At 43.3% G+C, this 21,115-nt stretch overlaps 1 protein-coding gene across 1 annotated transcript; it reads left to right on the top strand.

Moving 5' to 3' along the window:
• Window positions 1-1,741: 1,741 nt before the first annotated feature.
• On the top strand, window positions 1,742-20,449 carry ASB14 (ankyrin repeat and SOCS box containing 14). The gene is made up of 9 exons (XM_045025361.1): window positions 1,742-1,869; window positions 2,768-2,818; window positions 3,495-3,631; window positions 3,732-3,890; window positions 5,830-6,075; window positions 9,346-9,517; window positions 11,028-11,571; window positions 18,682-18,835; window positions 19,967-20,449. Exons 1-9 carry the CDS (start codon window positions 1,742-1,744, stop codon window positions 20,143-20,145), a joined length of 1,770 nt encoding a protein of 589 aa, XP_044881296.1. The 3' UTR covers window positions 20,146-20,449.
• The last annotated feature ends 666 nt before the right edge of the window (window positions 20,450-21,115 follow it).

Raw genomic sequence — 21,115 nt, forward strand, 5'->3', positions numbered from 1 at the left:
TGTCCCTCCTGTCCGCGCGTTCATTTTGTGCTTTCCTGCACTCTGACATTGTCTGCCTCCATGCATTCTGCTGGGCTCTTTCAGTGAGGGAGGACTGCATGAGCTCATAGAACATTTCATCACAAGTGCATTTTTTTCACCTTCTAATCTTCGCTAGCCTCTGGGATGGAGATGATATGGGGAGCGTTGAAACATTTGCAGCTGCGGGAGGAAAAAAAAAGGGAGAGTAGTCTTTAAAAAGACATTTTAGAGAACAATGGGTAGACTCTTTCACAGTGAACCAAGCTGTTAACATTACGTAGCACGTGTGCTTTCTTTACAAGGTCGCATTTTGCCTCTTATATTGAGGGCCTGCTGGTTTGGTGTGAGAGATCACACATGCAGGGCCAACAAGCAACAGAATTCGGCTTGCAGGCAGCCATGGTAAGCCACAGTCTTTCGGCTTCTTTAACCTTCATAACATTTGGGAATGGTTTCAAACAGCAGCGCTCTCATTTCACATACCAAGCACCCATTGGGTTGGCCATTTAAAATGGGTTGGCCATTTAAAAGGAGGGGCTGCAGTTTTCGGGTTAACGTGAAGCACAATCCCAACTAACCCCCTCTCCCCCACACACACCCAATTTTCTGGGATGATCGCTTCACCCCTCCCGCTACCACGTGGCTAACTGGCTTTGGGAGTACATCTAGGAGAGCTTCACTGAGATATCCCTGGAGGATTTCCGCTCCATCCCCATACACATTAACAGACTTTTCCAGTAGCTGTACTGACAGCAAATGCATCCCAAGTCTTCAGGGCAAATTAATCATTAAACACGCTTGCTTTTAAACCATGTATTATATTTACAAAGGTACACTCACCAGAGGTCCCTTCTCCGCCTTCTAGGTCCGGGAGCCCACCTTCAGTGAGTTGGGAGAGTACTAGATCCAGTGAAAAACAGTTCCTGGCTGTTGGGGAAAATGATTTCTCCGCTTGCTTGCTGTGCACTAAATGTGACCTAAACTCGTAGTGTAGATCAGGGCTTAGTGTACATCCAGTGATCTCCAAAGTGGGCTTCTTTTTTTTTTTTTTTTGCTTCGGCGCGGCAGGGGGTGCGTGCTCAAAAATTTTTTACTGATAGGAGTGTGTGATCTAAAAGGTTTGTAGAGCACTGCTCTAGAGTACCTAGCATTATGGTGCCACTAAAGTGAAGAGACAAAATGACTGAAGTGAGGGGACATTTATACCAAGTATTAATTAGGGTTTTTTGTTCTTCTTTTAGTAGTGTTCTTATGGATGCGCCACTTCAGGTGCGCATGTGCCTGTGCACCTGAAGTGCTGCACCCTTAGAGGGACACATCTTGAAGCAATCCAGTTACTGCACCTGGTGAGTAACCTCTCCTCTTTATTTGCTTTCTGGTAGGTGGTGCCATAACACTAGCTGTTCTACATGTTTGCTCTGTAAGAGGCAGGGAAAGAACTCTTGACAAAGCAATGTACTGGAACATATTTCCTACTCTGAAGAGAACAGTTGACTGTCTTTGCAGTGTCTAAAACAAAGTACGCGGGGGGGGGGGAGAAATCAAGGTGTGAGGATTGTTTCTGATTTGTAACAATTCTTCGTATTTCTTTCAGTACCTAAGTCCTCTGTGGCTTCTGTGTTTCAGGAAATCCACAATTAACCTGAAGATTTAAAAAACTGCCTCCTATATAGAACTTTCTTTTCCTAGCTGCTTGTGATCCAAGTTATACAGATATAAAATGTCTAATTCTAAATATGTGAATGATGAAGACTTTGATGATGACATCCCCACCCAGAATGTTATTCAACAAAGCTTGCAGCATATCCATAAAAGTGAGACAGTTACAGATACTGCAGCGAGTGATAGGTAATACTTTGCTGTGGAGTATGTTGTGGCAGTGTAACTGGGAGCTATGTTACAAGCTATTATTATGTAATAGTCTATTTATGTTAGTATTTTTATATGTAACCCTGCACCATAATGCTTGCCATTGTAGACTGCTTGCTTAATGTTACTGAGGTTCATGTGTAAGCTGCCTCTCCTTTTATATGTACACATAACAGAGGTGAGCTGTTTGAAATTTTCCCAAGTGAAATTTGAGAGCACTTGAAACTTACTTGTTTGGGGGGTTCAGTGCACATTTATACCACATTCATCAAAAGGGTGACTAAAGTTCACAAATCTTATATTTTTGTGCTTGTACAAACCTAGAAGTTCCAAATAACTCTTGGGAGGGAAAGACGTGTGAATCCATGTAAACTGAAATTGAAGAATGTATTTATATTGTACTCTTTGAAAATTATTATATATCAGCTAAGAGTTATGGTTTATACTGTTACGGGCGCTAACAAAGAAAAATCCCCATGTTCTATGCAGCGATAACGTGCAGTACAAACTATTTTTCTATATTAAAACTTCCGTTCTAATTATGCTTATCCTTCATCATTGGGTTTTGTTACAAAGATTAGGAACTGTGGTCAAGAGAATGTGAAATTCAGCTTCCTTTTCAAAGTGAATGTGTTTTGTTGAGTCACAATAGGTAACTAGTGCAAATTGGGAAACAGCAAATAATAGAAAATAAGTAAGTAAAATAAATAAGTAAATTGTGTGAATATCTACTATTTACAAGACAAATCAAAATGATTCTGGTCTGTTATTAAGCAGCAGATAGTTACAGCATTTACTTATTTATTTTTACTTTAATAGCATGCATATTTTTCCTTTAACTGATATAAATTATAATTATTTTGTTCTGTTTGTGCAGATTCCAGTTTGTTATGAGCACAGAACATGGAAAGATAATCACAGCAATACGGACAGTTAAGTACAAACACACAAATCATCACTCTAGTCTAATTTAATTGGTGTAGGAAGTTTTGTTAAGGACTGAGTAGGTTGCATTCTTCCCCTCACTTTCTAAGAACTGAACACCCAGAATGATGTTTTGGGCACTATGCTACTGGAGATTCCATCGTTCAGATGAGATGCAAAATTGAAGACCAGACCACTTAAAGATTCCGTAGCATTTTTAGCAAGAGTAGAGGTAGTAAAAGTAGCTTTTGTGTGTTACTCAAATTCTAGCTTAATTTATTCTGCATAGCTGAAAATTCATATATAGTTTCAGTTGGACAAGTATTAACTTCATGTTGCAAACTCTTGTGTAGAGTTCCTTTAGCTGTTCAGTAGCTGTGATGTTCTATTTCAGAGGCAGCTGAATTTCAAATGTTTATACTATTTATTTATTATTTGTATTTTTATACTATTTATTTACTATTTGTATTATTGTAGCATAGGAAGCCTAATTAAGCATTGATTATTGGCATATAAGTCTGATGTATGCAGCTTCTGAAATGCTCTTGGAGGATTCCTCTAGAAAAAATGAGCCCAATAAATCACTATACTCCAAATATTCCTTGATGTAAGTGGAGTCAAGATTTCAATTGTCTTGAAATTTCTGTTTTATGCTAAGTAGCGTGATATGATTCTGATTCTGCAGGCCAAGAAGCAGTCTTGCTGAAGTTGATGAGGCACTGTTCAGCTTTTAAGGAAACTGATCAGCGAGGCTGGCTTCCTTTGCATGAAGCTGCAGCACAATTAAACAAGAACATCCTAGAAATAACTCTGAAGGGTAAAGAGCATTCTGTGCTCCTCATTTGAAAGTTTTACTAAGTCAGTTTTGATGATTACTTCCATTCCCAATGTGTGCTGTTCTCCTGGGTATCTTTCAGCTTCAGATCCCGTTGTGTGGGAGCAGACCAGTCTGAAAGGGGAAACTCCTCTCTTTGTAGCAGTAGACAAATGCTTCTTAGACAACGTCCACTTTCTCCTGCTCAATGGCTGCAATCCTAATGTTAAGAATGAAGAAGGAGATTCTTCTTTAGTTATAGGTAAATCAAATAATTTTTATGGTGGGGGGAAATTCTATTCATTCTATTTCATTGCATGAAAAATTTGTTTTGTATCTTGCAATCTTTTGTTGTTGACTGTAAAGTCTGTAAAACTTTCAGTTTCCAGAATTTTACATATTTCCATTGGCCATGAGAAAGACAGAGGTACACTTTGTCATTTACTTTTCTTTCCAGTTGGTATCAGTGCTTTAACTAAATCCCAATCCATTTTAAGGACTAACACCCACAAAAGACCAGAAAGACCTGCCTATACTATTAAACAAGTTTCCTCAGACAGGTATGATTGTAGTGTAGATGAGCCATAACTAAACGACATATTAGGGATGGTGAATCAGTTCAGATAAAATAAGAATCTGCACAATCTTTCCCTCAAAACTTGAACCATGCCTTTTTTTTCCAAGTTCAAAGAAAGTTTAGTTAACTTTTTTTCAGAATCCCTCATTTGTGCTTGCTTTTGCACTTCTGGGGGCTGGCCAGGATTGGAAAATGATGCATTAATGTATTGTGAGAGAGTCTGTTTTTGAAAGATTTTTACCCATTTGGAGGTCTGAAAGTATCTCATAACTCTGGAGATTAACCACCTCACTTCTTCTAATGATGAACAATAGATACTTCCTCTCTTCCGGCATCAGGGCTATTTGGTGATGTCAGGTGATTTTCTGCAAATTAGGGACTTGTTGGCTACTAGAACTCAGTTATTTCAGTCTCCAGTTGGTGGGGAGTCAATATCTTTGCCAGCTAAGTAAAAAGTTTAAAAATGGAGTAGGCTACAAAGTCCTATGGGAATTTCTAGGTCCACACCAGCATATGGGATGTTGTGGACTCTTGCTCCAATGTGCAATGAGCTGTCCCTTGCAGAATCACAACAAAGCTAACTTCTGCAGGATCTACAGTGCCGGGGATTGCCCAGGGTGCCAAGCTCTCACATGCAAAGCAGACCCTGCAACTGCTTCTTACCCCCCATAAAGGGGTTGAGAGTGAGAGGTAAAATTTTAAAAAGGGAAAACAAAAAGTGGAGAATTTCTTTCTCAAAGACTCCCTCAAAAGCAAGGCGGTTTAGATGACCCTCCTCTTCCCGAGGCACTCTACATGGCAAGGGTTCAGCGGTCTGGGTGGAACAAGACAAGTCCTCCTCTCAAAAAGGATTCATGTTGCCTTCTTCTGACTCAATCCTAGCTACTACGAACAAGCAAGGACCCTGCTGCAGGGGTGCTGGAACAGTTTGTATAGTGGTGATCCCAAGAACCATTGAACCAAACTGTAAACCCTGTATATGATGGAAACTACTTCAAGCCAGGGGGTGCTGCTGCACCCCAGCACCCCTACTGCCAGCACCTGTGCCCTGCTGTCTGAACCTTAAAAAGGGTGCTATGAATTTCTCAGAAATTCACATTGTTGGAGTGGTTGTTTTCCTGCACAAGGGCCAAGGAATGAGAAAAGTGAAGAAAAAACATTCTGTAACATCCAAATCCAAGTGGATAAGTCATATAGACAGGGAAACTTGCTTTCAAAGCCAACTACACTAGAGAGTCAGTTGCATGCTTGGCTAAGGAAGTGTACACCTCTCTAATGCAGCCACCTGAGTTACATGTTCTCCACTGTTTAACCTGTAGTATTTGGAGAATGTAACATATCAGATACTGCATCATTTGGTAAAAGTGCTGCAGGCAACTGTGGGGCACTAATCTCTCTCTTCTGTATGACACTGCTCTGCCTTTTAATGGTATAGAAGATCACAGAGATAGAGGGAAATATTCCCCATCTATTAATTCTCTTTCTTAGATATCTCTGTGTATAAATAGAACAGCTAAAAGCAGAGTAGAGGCTCTCCTGGGCAGTTGCACAACAGAAACAATAGTGTATAGAATATTGTTAAATAATGTTTTAAATAGCTGATGTTTCACCTATTATCTTACAGCAATTAAACATGATTTATATGAAATTGCCTCCCTGCTGATAAGGTTTGGAGCAAATGTAAACTTGCAGGGTGTCAGTAAGAGGACAGCTTTACATGAAGCAGCCAGACTAGGCAGGAAAGATATCGTGAACCTTCTGCTTTGCTCTGGAGCAGATCCTGATCCCCGCAGTGCATATGGGCTCACTCCCCTAGCGCTGGCTGCACAGATTGGGCATACAGAAATTATGGAAATTTTACTGCGAAAAGGTGAGAATTTATATACAATTTTTTAACAGTTTGTTATGTTGGTTTAATATCTGGTGGTTGCCAGAAAGATCCTACAGAGTTCTTATTCTTTAGACTAGACAAGGGGTTGAAATTGGATAGCCAGGTGTGTTGGCAGAAAATTCATGATTTCAAAATGTGAGTAAATTAATCCCCCTCCCATTGAGGGCATGAATAATTGTCTGTGCAGTGGCAAAGTAGAATTGCTAGCTCCCCTGTTAGTACAATATTACCATACCAAAATAAGGTTTTGAATGGAAATGGAAGCCTTGTGACATTCTTACTACTAACATAGTGGACAGGTATTAATATATACAACTTAGTATATAAATTGATGGTTTTATGTAGAGTGGTTTAGAGTGAATTACACCAGTCACTTTGTATATTCAAGGGAATGCACGTTAGCACGTAGGAATGACTTTTTCTGCACAGTATCCTGTTTTTGTTTGCTCACTACAGTCAGGGGCGGCTCTAGCCATTTCGCCGCCCCAAGCACGGCGGCACGCCGCGGGGGGCGCTCTGCTGGTCGCCGGTCCCGTGACTCCGGTGGACCTCCCGCAGATGTGCCTGTGGAGGGTCCGCTGGTCCCGTGGCTCCGGTGGACCTCCCGCAGGTGTGCCTGCGGATGCTCCACCAAAGCCGCGGGACCAGCGGACCCTCTGCAGGCACATCTGCGGGAGGTCCACCGGAGCCACCTGCTGCCCTCTCGGCGACCGGCAGACCGCCCCCTGCAGCGTGCCGCCCCAAGCACGCGCTTGGCGTGCTGGGGCCTGGAGCCGCCCCTGACTACAGTACATCTTTAATCACCTGGAGAACTTAACTCTTACAAAATACAGGATAAGCACAGCAGTTAAGAATTGTTGGTATCATTACATAATCTACTATATTTCAATATTTTTCTAAGACATCCATACTACATTATCTTTTCAAATCATTTTAAGTCTTTCAAAAGTTTTGTGGTTAGAATATTTGGTAAGTGAGTCTTTTTTCAGTTTATAGCCTCCATGTCTTTCTGTTGTAATGAAATGTATCTCACTCCTTTTCAGGTCTCTGTTCTGTTACTTTGTACATTTTAAATTTACCCTTACATATATTTGTTCTCTGCTGAATTAATTGTATTGTATTTAGTCCAAAAACTAATCCTCATATGACATGCCTTTTACACATAGCACAGATAACATTTGTTACTAAAGGGATATCTCCAACTAAAGGAGTTTTGTGACCAAGAAACATAAATGCATAAACACAGCACAATGGAATTTTTTAAATATATCCCTTCCCAAAGAGAACTGTAGGCTAAATCTACCTGGCCTTTGTTTACAGTTACAGAGAGCATGTTGATTATGAGTTTTCAGTCTTCAGCTAACACTTCATCCTGTACTGTGGCCTAGACACTATTAAATTGAAGATGGGGGAAGAGAAGATAATTGCATTTCCTTTTCCTCTTGATTGCCATTAACTTTGCCATGAAAAAAAAAGTAAATGTCATGTTAATGGCCACTTCACTTTGAATGGTCCCTGGCAATATTTATACTAAACAATCTGTTCCGTCTTGTATTTAGCTGTAGCACTCTGACTACCTTTCCCAGACCTGAAGAAGAGCTCTTTGTAAGCTCAACAGCTTCTCTCTCTCACCAACAGAAATTGGTCCAATAAAAGATATTACTTCACCCACCTTGTCACTTTAAACACCAAGATTTTGTTGTTAAGACAGTAACTTTTGTTTCTCCTTCATAATGTTGTTTCTGCAGATCTACAGTGTAAAAGCCTGTCTCTGGCTTTGTCTACTTGAGAATATGTTGTAGTATTTAAACTGAACCACTACGACAGAGGTTTAACCATTACTCACTGACATATGATTTGTGTTTGTATATACCAGGGATCGGCAACCTTTGGCATGCGGCCCAGCAGGAAAATCTGCTGGCAGGCCGGGGCGGTTTGTTTACCTGCAGCATCCGCAGCTTCGGCCGATGGCAGCTGCCACTGGCCGCCGTTCGCCATTCCCTGGTATATACCGACCACAAAGTTTTGTGGTCAGCTTTGTGTCAGCTAATGAAAGCATTTCCAATCATGCTTAAATCAAATAGTATTTACTCATGTAGACAAGCCATCTCTGGAAGGGAGTGAGACACTTTGGAGTGGAGGATTTTATCCCCCTCTGTTCTGTAATAAAGGGGGACGCATGCAGTCCCCCACACTCAAATTGTCTTGAAATGGATTCCATCAGCATGTGACAGGGCACACACGATCACAGTGTGGATCTGCAGAGGCAGGGAGTTGTGGGGGGAAGAGGCCAGCGAAGCTCTCTGTGAATGAGGGGGAGCAAGGGGACCTACTGAGACTCAGTGATGAGGGTGGAGGGGTGAGGGATCAGTTCCAAACCGTAAAAGGCATCTTTGCAGTTCCTGATGCCCTGTGCACTGAACACCCTCTCTGTCCCGGCCTATGCGCTGGTGCCCTGTCTCCCAGCCCACCCTGGCACATGTGGCCCTGGGCCGGGTGCCTCTGCTGGGACCTGCAGTGGCTGGAAGGTGAGGAGAGACGAGCTGTTCCTACCGGCTCCGCAGCAGCAGGCCTGATCTCCTGCACTGCAACAGTCACTCCAGCTCTTCCTCTGAATCTTGGTCTTGCCACTGCCCCCGATCTCCATGCGAGCCAGGTCTCACTCTCACTCGTACAAAATAACGTGGGGGAGGGCGAGTGGAAGCATACATAAGTCCCCCTCCCCAATATTTCCATTGCAGTGGCAATATATTCAAAAAATAATATTTGGTAAGTGAGCCTTTTTCCGTTTATAGCTTCCATGTCTTTCTGTTGTAATGAAATGTATCTCACTCCTTTTCAGGTCTCTGTTCTGTTACTTTATACATTTTAAATTTACCCTTACATATATTTGTTCTCTGCTGAATTAATTGCACTGTATTTAGTCCAAAAAACAACTACTCATGCAACAGATTAACATGCAATGCAATCTTCTAATTATGGTGTTTCATTATGATGAAGATTTATAGTACAATAATGCCCAAAGAGATTGGGGCCTTACTGCACTAGGCAATGTACAAACACATAGGAAATCAAGGATGCTACCTCAAAGGATTTACAGTGAGCGAAAACACTGGCTATTGCTCTAACATTTATGTTTCATGAAGAGTAGAAATCACAGTTCTGAGGCAATTGGGGAGTTAGAAATACTAATTGTTACTGGATATTTACAGAAGCTGCTATGAAAACCCTTGTTCCTTCTTCCCCTAGGTGCTGATGTCCTTTCACAGGCAGCTGATTGTGCTTCCATATTATTTGAAGCTGTTGGAGGAGGAAATCCAGATTCGCTCTCTCTTTTACTAGAATATGGAGCTGATGCCAATGTGCCAAAACACACAGGTCACTTGCCTATCCACAGAGCTGCATACAGGGGACACTTTCTGTGAGTTGAAATGAAATAAATAGTTGAAAAATAAGAATGAGTAATGACGAATAGGTTCTGCAAAATATGTACATTTAAAGTTTATACAAAAAAAGGCAGTTAAATACACTGCTTTTGTGGGGGGGGGGGGGTGTCTCCCTTTGCCTTATAAGCATGAGTCTTCAGTGCCTGAATGTGTCAGGACAGTCCAGACAGGCTCTTCACTCGCTTTGTTTTGGGGGAAACATTTAACCCCTTACATCTCCTCCTGCTTCCTTCATAAAAAAATTTGTTGTTCTTTGAGTGCTGGTCCCTATGCGTAGTCACTGTGGGTGCACATGTGCTCTGTGCAGCATGACTGGAAATGCTTCAATCTCAATGTCCATTTGGTCCGTACCTGTGCCACCTTGTGCTGTGAACTGAGGGCATAAGGAGTGACACAGAAACAACCACCACTCCAGTTCCTTTCCTACTGCTCACACTCTGGAGCGGAGCCCTCTTATGTCCACAGCCTTCTAGCTTCATCAATCCATTCTCTGTAAATAGTTGTATTGGGTTTTACTGATTAGTTAGTAGATTCTTAAGTTATAGTTAGTTAGTGGATATCAGGTTCACACCCCTACCATTTTTATTCCCCCAGTGTTCGGGGCACTTATGCCCAAGGTCTCAGGCTTCAAGCCTTGCCTTCTCTGGCCTCCTGTCTTCCCAGTTAGCAATCTGCAGGCGAGTTACCTCTACTGCCTAGGGGAATCTTACATCCTGTCAAAGTGTGAGATTTCGTACTCTGTCCCTGCTCATATTGTGCTCTAACTGGATGGTCAGGTGAGTTAGGCCAGAGCTGTTCCACATCCTCTCCTGATATACCTGCAGAGAGCAGGACCAGATTTAAAAACAATTGCACTTGGTGCTTTAAACACATTAAACTGTCACACATACCTGTGGAATAAGGATCACCTTCATTTTACAGACTGGGAAACAGAGGCACTGGAAGTGTTGGGTTCTTACAGTCATACAACTATTCAGTGCCCACGTCAGGAATAGAACTTGATGTCTTAGGTCCCAGGCCACAGCTTTTAGCTACTAGTAACACTGCATTGTGGTCAACAAAACAGGGGCTCTCCCACTTTCTGTAGGTTACAGAAGAGTGAGTGCTCTCTACAGACTTCTCCAAACTGATGGGATGGGGAATTTCTTCTCTAAGGGGTCATGATGTTATTAGCTAAAAAATGGGAAATGGAATGTTCCCGAAAGACAAAAGGGAAAGACATAATATCTGATGCTTAGTCCAGTGGTTTGGAAATCTGTAGGCTTGATGGCGGGTTATCATGTAATTGTCAGAGGTTAAGGCCAGTGCAGTTGTGTAGTATGCCAGGGACTCATTCGGTAGTAAATGAACAACACTGTAAGCAAAACAGAACAAAATTCTGTAACCCAGCTAAGATGTGTGTAACAAAGACTGCAGCACAGAGAAGTTCAAAGGTTGGCACTAGAGAATATATAGATCTATATTCCTTCTTTTTTCTTTCTCCAGAGCTTTAAAGCAGCTAGCTTCAGTTACTGATTATGCTTCCATTAAGGAGAGTGGGATAAGTCCAGTTCACTCAGCAGCAGCAGGAGCACATCCTCAGTGCCTTGAGTTTCTCCTCAAATCTGGGTTTGATGCCAATTTCATGTTGCATGAGAGGGTTCGCAAAGGCTACGATGATCAGAGGAAATCAGCTTTATATTTTGCTGTCTCAAATGGGGATATTTGCTCAACACAGCTGCTTCTGGATGCTGGAGCCCTGCCAAATCAAGACCCCATTAAGTGCCTCCAGCTAGCCTTGAGAATGGGCAACTATGAGCTAATCAATCTACTGCTTCAGCATGGGGCCAATGTAAATTACTTCTGCAGAGTGAATACGACGCATTTCCCCTCAGCTCTGCAGTATTCTCTAACAGATGAAATCATGTTAAGAATGTTGCTGAATTATGGGTATGATGTGTACCGCTGCTTTGATTGTCTTCATGGAGACAACATTCATTCCCCATATGCCTTTGAAGGATGGACTCCTTCTGTTATCAAAGACAACATGGTAAGTACTTCCCTAGGAATTTTATGTCACTGTTTTGCTGCCACTATTCTTCTAGAAATTAAATAAATGTACTTGTTACTGATGTATTGTAATGAAATATAGTTTGCTAATATAGCATGTTTGGGATTAAAGTACTATACAGACTTTATGTATAAAGGAAGTAGTAGACAGAGTTCTGAAGACAAGTTGTGGTAGTAAATTTGAATGTGATGCCTTGTTTATGATAACAAATTATTACAATAAAATAGTTTCAAAAGATCAAAGTCCAGACAATGTGAATTATGTGAACTGTATAAGTGAATGCCGGTCTGACTACCATAAAAACAGCTTTTATCCAGGAACTGACAGTATAGAGCAGACAAGAATATAGTTCACACCTGATGATCCAATATGCAGATTAAAAACAAATGTATGCAGAAAAGTCTATTTTAAACATGAATTGCAAAGAAAATATATTCTTCTTTGAGTGATGGTCTCTGTGTATATTCCACGGGGGCTGTGCACACGCTCCAGGTGCTTGAGGCCAGAAGATTCTTGCTAGCAGTGTTGTCTGTGTCTGCTCCCTTCTTCTCATGCTCCAAACGAAGGGCATAAGGGGGTGGTGCGGATGGACTGCCTTTTCAGTTGATTCCTGCAGCTCATGGCCTGAGGCAGAACTCCTTTGCTAGCTGTAGCATTAGTTAGCACTCTTCTGCTTCTAGATGTAATGATCTGCAAATAGGTATTAGTTTTTATACTTAATGTAGTTTTAGGAATTGTCTACCACAAGGACACTTCAAAAGTTAATCTGAATGAACTAAAGGTATGAATTAAAAGTGGGTTAATTAAACTGCACTAAACCCCTGTGCAGGGGCGGTTCCAGGCTCCAGCACGCCAAGTGCGTGCTTGGGGCGGCATGCCGCGGGGGGCGCTCTGCCGGTCGCTGGGAGGGCGGCAGGCGGCTCCGGTGGACCTCCCTCAGACGTGCCTGCGGAGGGTCCGCTGGTCCCGCGGCTTCAGTGGAGCCATGGGACCAGCGACCCTCCACAGGCACGTCTGCGGGAGGTCCACTGGAGCCACGGGACCGGCGACCGGCAGAGTGCCCCCCGTGGCGCGCCACCGTGCTTGGGGCGGCGAAATGGATTGAGCCGCCCCTGCCCCTGTGTGGAGATTCTCACTCAGAATTAAAGTGGCCTTATTTCATTTTAGCTTTGGGTTTTTCTACAATGAACATTTAGTTTGTGGCAAACGTGAGGTGTGACTCTACCCCATACTAGCCTGCTGCAGACTAACTGTCCGTGTAGATTCTGCTGATGCTCATTAACAGTTTGCTAGCTTGCTTTAATCTAGTCCATTTCAAAGAGGCCTAGATTAAAGTGAACTGGCAGACTGTTAATGCACATCAGCAAGGTCCACATGAACAGTTAGGCCTTGCCTACACTGCCATTTTACAGCGCTGAAACTTTCTCGCTCAAGGGTGTGAAAAAACACACCCCTGAACGATGCAAGTTTCAATGCTGTTAAGTGGCAGAGTAGAAAGTGCACCAGCGCTGGGAGTCGCGTTCCCAGCGCTGGTAGCTACTCCCCTTGGGCGGGTGGTTTTTTTACAGCGCTGGGAGAGCAACTACACAGCCACATTAAAGCACTGCTGCAGCAGCGCTTTAAGGTTGGTAGTGAAGACATACTCTTAGTCTGCAGCAAACTAATGCAAGGTAGATTCAAACCCCCATTTGTCATGAACAAATTGTTCATGTAAACAAGTCCCAAATTCACTTTGGAAGTGAATTAAGCTAAAACGAATTAAGGCCACTTGAATTCTAAATAGGAGTGTCTATATAGGGGTTTAATGCAATTTAGTCCACCTGTAATTCACACCTTTAGTTGATTCAGATGATCTTTCCTGAGTGTCTCTGTGTAGACAAGCCCTTAGCGGTTCAGGGTTTAGGGGGTCCTCTCCCTATTCAAACCACTCCTTCCTCCATAGTATGCTCAGGATCCCAAGATTCAAAAACTGTGCATCTTGCCCTCAGGCCTTTCCAGTCAGTGATGACCACCTCAAGTGTCTCTACTGCCTCAGGGAAGCCCACATCCCTTTGAAGTACAGCGTTTGCTGATCCTTTCATAGCCAAACCTGTCAAGCTCATGAGTATAGACTTTGAAGATTCCTAATGCATCATGCTATGAGGCCCCAGTGTGATCCTGGCCTATCCCCCTGTACTTTGGGCAGAGGAACCAAGAAGTGCCTTCCAAGTATGGTGGTCTCCCGCTTTAGGACTGATAGGAGTAAATTAAAAGACTCTTCTAAAGAGGGACATGAAGAGGGTAGTAAACACTTGCTGAGAAATGTGAAGGCCTCTTCTCTGACACCCTCCAAGTTGGGTGACCTTCTGTGCCTCAGTATGGAAATCTGAGCTGCTCACAAGAAGCACAGTACCATTCCCCTGGCTCTGAAGGGCAAAAACACCCCAAAACAGATGCTAACTGTAGGAGCAGGACCATCCCTGGCACCGACTAGGGAAAAACAACAGTGGATGCCTCGTACACTGATGCTACTGATGCACTGTGAAAAGGAGTTGCCAGAACCAAAGTCTGCAATGAGACTGATACCACTGGTGCCATGGAAAGAAAGAAGCCCCGTCCACTCTCTTGCATCAGGGGATAGATAGCAATGTGCTCAGGGGCAATATCTCTACATGGTGGACCCAGAATCCCTGATTCTTTTGGAACTGATTCTGACAAGGGAGATCCCTACACCATTAGCCCAGGGCATGCATGAAACAGAGCCACTCACCAGTATGATCTGCAAACTGGAACATAATAAGGCCCATAGAACCAGTTCCTCTCCAGCACAGGGGGAAATAATTTTATTCAAAATCATTCCCAAGAAGAGAGGAGGTTTGAGACCCATTCTGGGTATCAAACAGTTGAACATTTTCATCTGTTGCGGGAGGTTCAGGGTGGATATTTATGCTGCCTCCATAGTTCCTTCACCGAACAAGGGCAATTGGCTTGATATAATTCACACATCTTGATTCAAAAGATGCTTATTTATACATAGACATCGCTCTGTGCGCAGGAGATCCTGAGATTCACCATGGGCCCGGACCATTACCAATACAGAGTGCTGCTCCTCTTTGGCCTCACAACAGTGCCAAGGGTATTCGCAAAGAGGCTATTGGTAGTGGCAGCCCGTCTCTGCCACCAGGACTCATCAGTGTTCCCCTACGTCAATGATTGGTTACTCTCATCAAGTGGTACAGATGGCAACCATATCTCTCCTCAGTTTCCTGCACTAATTGGGGCTTCAAGTAAAAATAGAAACATCCATTTTAATTCCCACCTCACAGACTATAGACTTTATTGGGGCGACCCTGAACTTTATCAGTGCTAAAGCATACCTACCTCATGGTTACAGCCAGCCTGCCACTATTTCCTACCCTTCATTCAGACCTTGCATATCCAAGTCACACCTCACAACAGAGTACTACATCAACAAGGGGGAGCAAGGTTCACTGCTCTTTGCATAGAAACAGTCATTCTGTAGAACAGGTGTATCTGCCACGAGATCACCCTCTCAGCAGTGCACCTCCCAGGGGTATACAGCATGTTAGCAGACAGTCTCAGCAGGCATTTCTCTAGGGATTATGAATGGGAGCTACATGAGTTGGTAGTACAGAACATATTTCAGCAGTGGGGTTCCTTATCTTGGAACCTTTTTGCATCTGAGAAAAACAGGAAATGTCTAACCTACTGCTCCAGAGAGGACGTATTTCTAGTTCAGTGTTTGGGCCCACTGACATATGCCTTCCCACCCATTCCCTTCTTACCTTGAGTTCTGAGGAATATCAAGTAAGAGGGAGCATTGGTGCTATTGCTTTCTCCCAAGTGGCCAAGACAATTCTGGCTTGCCAGCATTCTCCAGATGCCAGCATGCCCATTTGTATCCAAGTCTTCCTGGACCTGTAGCCCCAGGACAGAGACAATCTCAAACATCCCAAGCCAGCATCCTTCCACCTAATAGCCTGGTATTTGAATGGATGACAAACCTAGAAAAGGCATGTTTGGAGGCAGTACAATCCATCCTTCGGATTCCACAGGGAAGTGCTACAGAGCAAAGTGGGAAATATTTTCCATCTGGTGCCAACGCTGCCTGATAACCCCCGAGAGTTATCAAGATGATAATCCCTGCCATTTTGGACTACCTTCTCTCCTTAAAAACTTCAGGATTATATCTTCACTCCCTGCACTTGCACTTAGCAGAAGTCAGCGCACCTTTCGCCCATCTTGTTACAGTAGGCGTTCTAAAAGATCGTCAGAACCTGTCTTCCACGAATGAAACTACCTCAGTATGGTAGTCCTAAGTGTAGCCCTATCAGCAGTAACAAAGGCTCTGTTTGAACACTTACCTTCATTCTCCTTAGGCCACCTATCAATGAAGGTTGCCTTTCTAGTTGCCATCGCCTCATCTAGAAAAGAAGGTAAACGGGGAGCCCTTATGGCTGATCTGCCCTGAGATTATGCCCAAAATTCACCCCCAAAGTAACCTCGGCATTTCATCTAAAGCAGATTGCTCAGTTGCTCATTTTCGTCCCCTAGCCAAATGCCACCAGTAAGGATGGAAAATTTGATTCTCTGGCTGTCCATCAAGCTTTGGCATTCTACCTGCAAAGGACTAAATCCTTTAGGAGATCACCTAGGCCAGTGGTTTTCAAACTTTTTTTTTCTGGGGACCCAGTTGAAGAAAATTGTTGATGCCTGCAACCCAACGGAGCTGGGGATGAGGGGTTTGAAGTGTGGGAGGGGCTCAGGGCTGGGGCAGAGGGCTGGGGGTGCAGGGATGACGGCTGTGGGGTGGGGCCAGGAAAGAGGGGTTCAGGGTGTGGAGGGGGCTCAGGGCTGAGGCAGAGGATTGGGGCACAGACTTACCTCTGGTGGCTCCTGGTCAGCAGCGCAGCCAGGGTACAGAGACAGGTTTCCCATCTGTCCTGGCACTGGGGACCGTGCTGCGCCCCAGAAGCGACCAGCAGCAGGTCCAGCTCCTAGGTAGAGGCGTGCAAGTGGCTCCATGCGGCTCTCACCCACAGACATCGCCTCCCCACCATTGGTTCCTGGCCAATGGGAGTGCGGAGCCGGTGCTCGGATGTGAGGAGGGGCAGCACACGGAGCCCTGTGGCCCCCCTGCCTAGAAACTGGACCTGCTGCTGGCTGCTTTCGTAGGCAGTAGCCTGCATTAGCTGGGCAGCACTCTTAACGTCCCAGTCGGTGGTGCTGATCAGAGCTGCTAGGGTCGCTGGGTGCTGAGCAAGGCAACCCAATGCTGGGTCGTGACCTGAACTTTGAAAAACACTGACCTAGGCTGTGTATCTCCTTTATGGAATGTATGAGAGGGGAAGCAATCTCTTCTCAGAGACTTTCCAAATGGATTTTGGCCTGCATACTGCTTTGTTAGAAGTTAATTGCAATTCCTCCCCCACAAGGTGTGATGGCCTAATTGACTAGTGTCCAGTCTGTATTGGTAACTTCACTTTGAGAAGTCCTTCTCCTGGAATTCTGTGAGACTCTGTTCACTCCTTCAGGAGCTCATTATGCCATGATGCAAACTGCTACAGCTGATGGCTCCTTCAACAGGGCAGTCCTCCAATCGGTGGTAAGCAAGGGTCCTTGCATCCTCCTCCTCAATGAATACTGCTTGTGAGTCACCCACAGTGGAATACACATAGGGACTGTGTATACACATATACATATATGGAATACATATACGGGCCAGCACTTGGAGAAAAAAGAAAGGTTATTTGCTCACAGTTTTTTGAGTTAGTCAAGATGTGTAGTCTATTCCACTACCTGGCCTCCTTCCCCTCTGCTGTAGATCCTTATGTTAGGGCCATTTGTAGTAAAAAGGCAAGTGGAGAGGCAGTCAGTCCACACCACTCCATATGCTCTCATTTCCGAGCACAAAGAGGAGAGGGATACGGGAATGGATCAACAGACACTTCTGGCAAGAATCTTTTGGTTTCAGGCACATGGAGCGCATGCACACCCAGGATGGAATACAGATAGGGACCATACAGCTAGAAGAATTCTAGTAACTGTACAAGTTTTCTTTTTGCCCTTTATAGTTTGTTTTATACTAGAAGTATTAGGGCTTTCTTTGCTGGGAGACTTTAGAAAAAACAATATCATCATTTGAAATGGAATGCCACAAAGCTATAGCCTGAGCTGCCACTCATCCAATAACTCTTCCTCTGTCCAAACATGTTATGATTTAGGAAGACCTGCAGCACAGGTAACTGCTTTATGTGACATTACAATTCAGGCCTTGCAACAATCATGCCAAAGAAGGCCTCTAGCAAAGAGAACAAACCGTGAACTGGCAGTTTTTGATATTCACGTTAAAAAAACCACATATTTGAGGCAATCTGTATGAATTGTAAAGGACTAAAACAATTTTTTTTTCTTGCTTCACAGCTCATCTTTACATTTTCAGTATAATACAAATGTAACATCTCACACCTACAAGTGTGGGTGCACAGTTACCACACATGCACATGTGGGTCTAAACCCTTTTCCTTATTGTATTGTAACAAATGAATGCACTGATGTGCACATTTTAAACCTGCTGGTTGAATGTTCACTTCCATGTAACTTTCACAATGGCTTTAAGCTAGGTGAAACTGAAAGCAACTAGCCATCAGTTTTTCACATTCTGTTTGAAGACTTATGTGACGCTTATTACAACCACTCAGGGGCGGCTCTAGGAATTTGGCCGCCCCAAGCAGTCATGCCTGCGGGAGGTGCACCGGAGCCGCAGGACCAGCAGACCACCCGCAGGCATGACTGCAGAGGGTCCGCTGGTCCCGCGGCTCCAGTGGACCTCCTGCAGCTGCAGAGTTCGCTGGTCCCGCGGCTCCGGTGGAGCATCCGCAGTCATGCCGCCCCAAGCGCGCGCTTGGCGCGCTGGGGTCTGGAGCCGGCCCTGCAACCAGTCCAACCTCTGAGTGATACAGCACTCCCCCACTCCTGGCTTTTCTTTGGGAATTTAATTATGTCCTGCAGAGGAATCTGAAAAGGGGAAATGAGTCACAGAAATTTTGAATGCTATTCTCTTAAATATGCTGTTTTTTCCTCTCTTAGTTCTGTGAAGTGATAACGCTGTCATGGCTGAAGCACGTAGCTGGGAAAGTAGTGCGAGTGATGCTAGATTATGTTGATCATGTTAGCATCTGCTGTAAGCTGAAAGCAGTTCTCAAGGAACAGACACTATGGCCAGAAATCAATTCCATTTTGAGTAAGTGTCAGGTGTTTAGAGTTTTGGATATTCCAAAACTCTAGATGACACCACTTTTTGGCTTGCTTATTTGCTATATCATCTTGGCATCATCAAACCAGATCCTCAAAGGTATTTAGGTGCCTAACTTTTATTGATTCAATAGGAGTTAGGCACCTACTTACCTTGGAGAATCTGAGCCAGCATTGCCTTGTCCTGCCCATTCTTATAACAAAAATCAATTAAACTTCAGACTAAAGTAAAATTTCCAAATACAGTAGGCTTTGGGAGTGTTTGCAATAAAAATGTTACTAAATCAAATCTGTAAGAACGTGTATCATGTTGGGTGGTTTGGGAGTTCCCTAATTACAAAGCAGCAGTAGGATATACCTCCTATAACTTAATTGCATGCATACACATTGAGTCCACAGAAATATATACTTATACTTCGTTTTATGTTGCTCAGGACTAAAAGCTCTCCTACACTATCACTGCTGCAATAAACTCAGGTCTTTATATAAAGTAATACTTTATCTAGTATATAAGTTGCCTGTTTCTTTCCCATTAGATTATTTTACTTTAGTCACATAGAGCTGTTAGCTCCTCTGGCCCTATCATTTCCCCTCCTAGTAACTGCACGTGCAGTTAAAAAAAATAAAGGGACAAGGATGACGGCTGTGTAATAGGTAAGTTAAAACACCCTAACCCCTCATCGTAGTCTTATTACTCTCCTGCCTCTATGCCTTAACGAGGCAACAGACAACCCCTTTATGCTTGAGGCATAAATTACCCTCTGCCAAACTTTTTCTTCAAACTTCAGTTAATTTGTGTTTCAAGTTTCGATTCACAAAAACTAGGCTAATGGCTCAGTTGATTACACTTTCAAATGTTACTCTGATGTATTTGGTGGTCACTTACAAAAGGCCAGATCTTGATACTTTCACACATGTTGGGTAGCTGCTTACTTCTAGGAAGCACCCATGATTTTAATGTGTGTTCAAAATTAACATACTATGCAACAAGTGTTAGGGAATCAAAATCTGGACCAAAGTTTCTCAAAAGTTTCTTGGGGCTGTCATGCAAAAGTGAAGCTGTTTCTTGTTTGATTGGTAACAGACAAAGTCAGTCTCTCTCTCTTTTTTTTTTTTAAAGCAAATCCACGTTCTTTGAAACATCTTTGTCGTCTGAAGATTCGGAAATGCATGGGTCATTTGCGTCTGCGTTGTCCTGTCTTCATGACATTCCTTCCACTACCCACTCGTTTGAAAGAATATATACTGTACAAAGAATATGATCTTTATGGACAAGGAAACTGGATAGGAACCCACTAACCCAACTGCATAGGCCTATCTTTTGGAGAGTATGCAAGTGGACAAAGACTGTATTGCATGCAATTCTTTTGCTCTACTGCAATTTTAACTTCTAAAAACCAACAAATCACTTTGCTGAAAAAATTTCTGGATACAAATAAAAAAAGTAGAGTACAGAGTAAGTATTGGAAACCCAACACGTAGCCCTCATAGCAGAAAAAGCATCCAGGTAATAATATTTGAGTTATCTAGCATCAATGTTTAGGTCAGCATTTTCAAACAACATATGGAATGGGAAGTGTCCTTCAAGATAGGTGGGTCAGATTGTAACCAGGAGTTCAAATTCTTCCCCAAACTTCTTTGGGCTGCAACTCTTTTTATACTTCTACATCCTGCTTCTGCTTGTCCTAACAACCTACATTGGGGTATTTCAGTTTCTGACTAGCATCAGGGAGATGCAGGGGCTTTTCCCCGTTCCTACCCAGGAAGAACTGGAAGGAAGATCAAGGTGTTTGACAAGCTTTTGACTTAAGGTTTGTTATTTCATCCAATTAGCCAGTCCACAATTTTATGCAGTGAAATGGGGTTAACAGCCATAGAATTCTTGTTATAAACAGCATGCTAGTATGTAGTGAAACATTCAGCATTTGTTTTTTATTAGATATCTGCTTTCTTGTTAGATTGGGTAGTTCCACATCTCATTCTTGGAATTTAAATGTCCTGTCACCATATTAAGTGTTGGTCTACATATAACATGACCTAGAGCAATCTTATTTTTTCCTCTTAAAAGTTACAAGGATGTCCACAGATATTTGCAGTATATTTTGGACCAGCTCCCTCAATTTCCCACCCAGTGGGTGATAAAATGGAGACCCTTTCCCTCATGGGACTTGAACATTTCAAAAGGGCACATTATTGGATACTGTCATAAGATCAGTCACTGCTGCATGGGAGGAAAAGGCAATGCCACTATGCACTGAATAATGCTTTG

The sequence above is a fragment of the Mauremys mutica genome, chromosome 7 (genome assembly GCF_020497125.1).
Source record: "Mauremys mutica isolate MM-2020 ecotype Southern chromosome 7, ASM2049712v1, whole genome shotgun sequence".
NCBI classification, from domain to species: Eukaryota; Metazoa; Chordata; order Testudines; family Geoemydidae; genus Mauremys; species Mauremys mutica.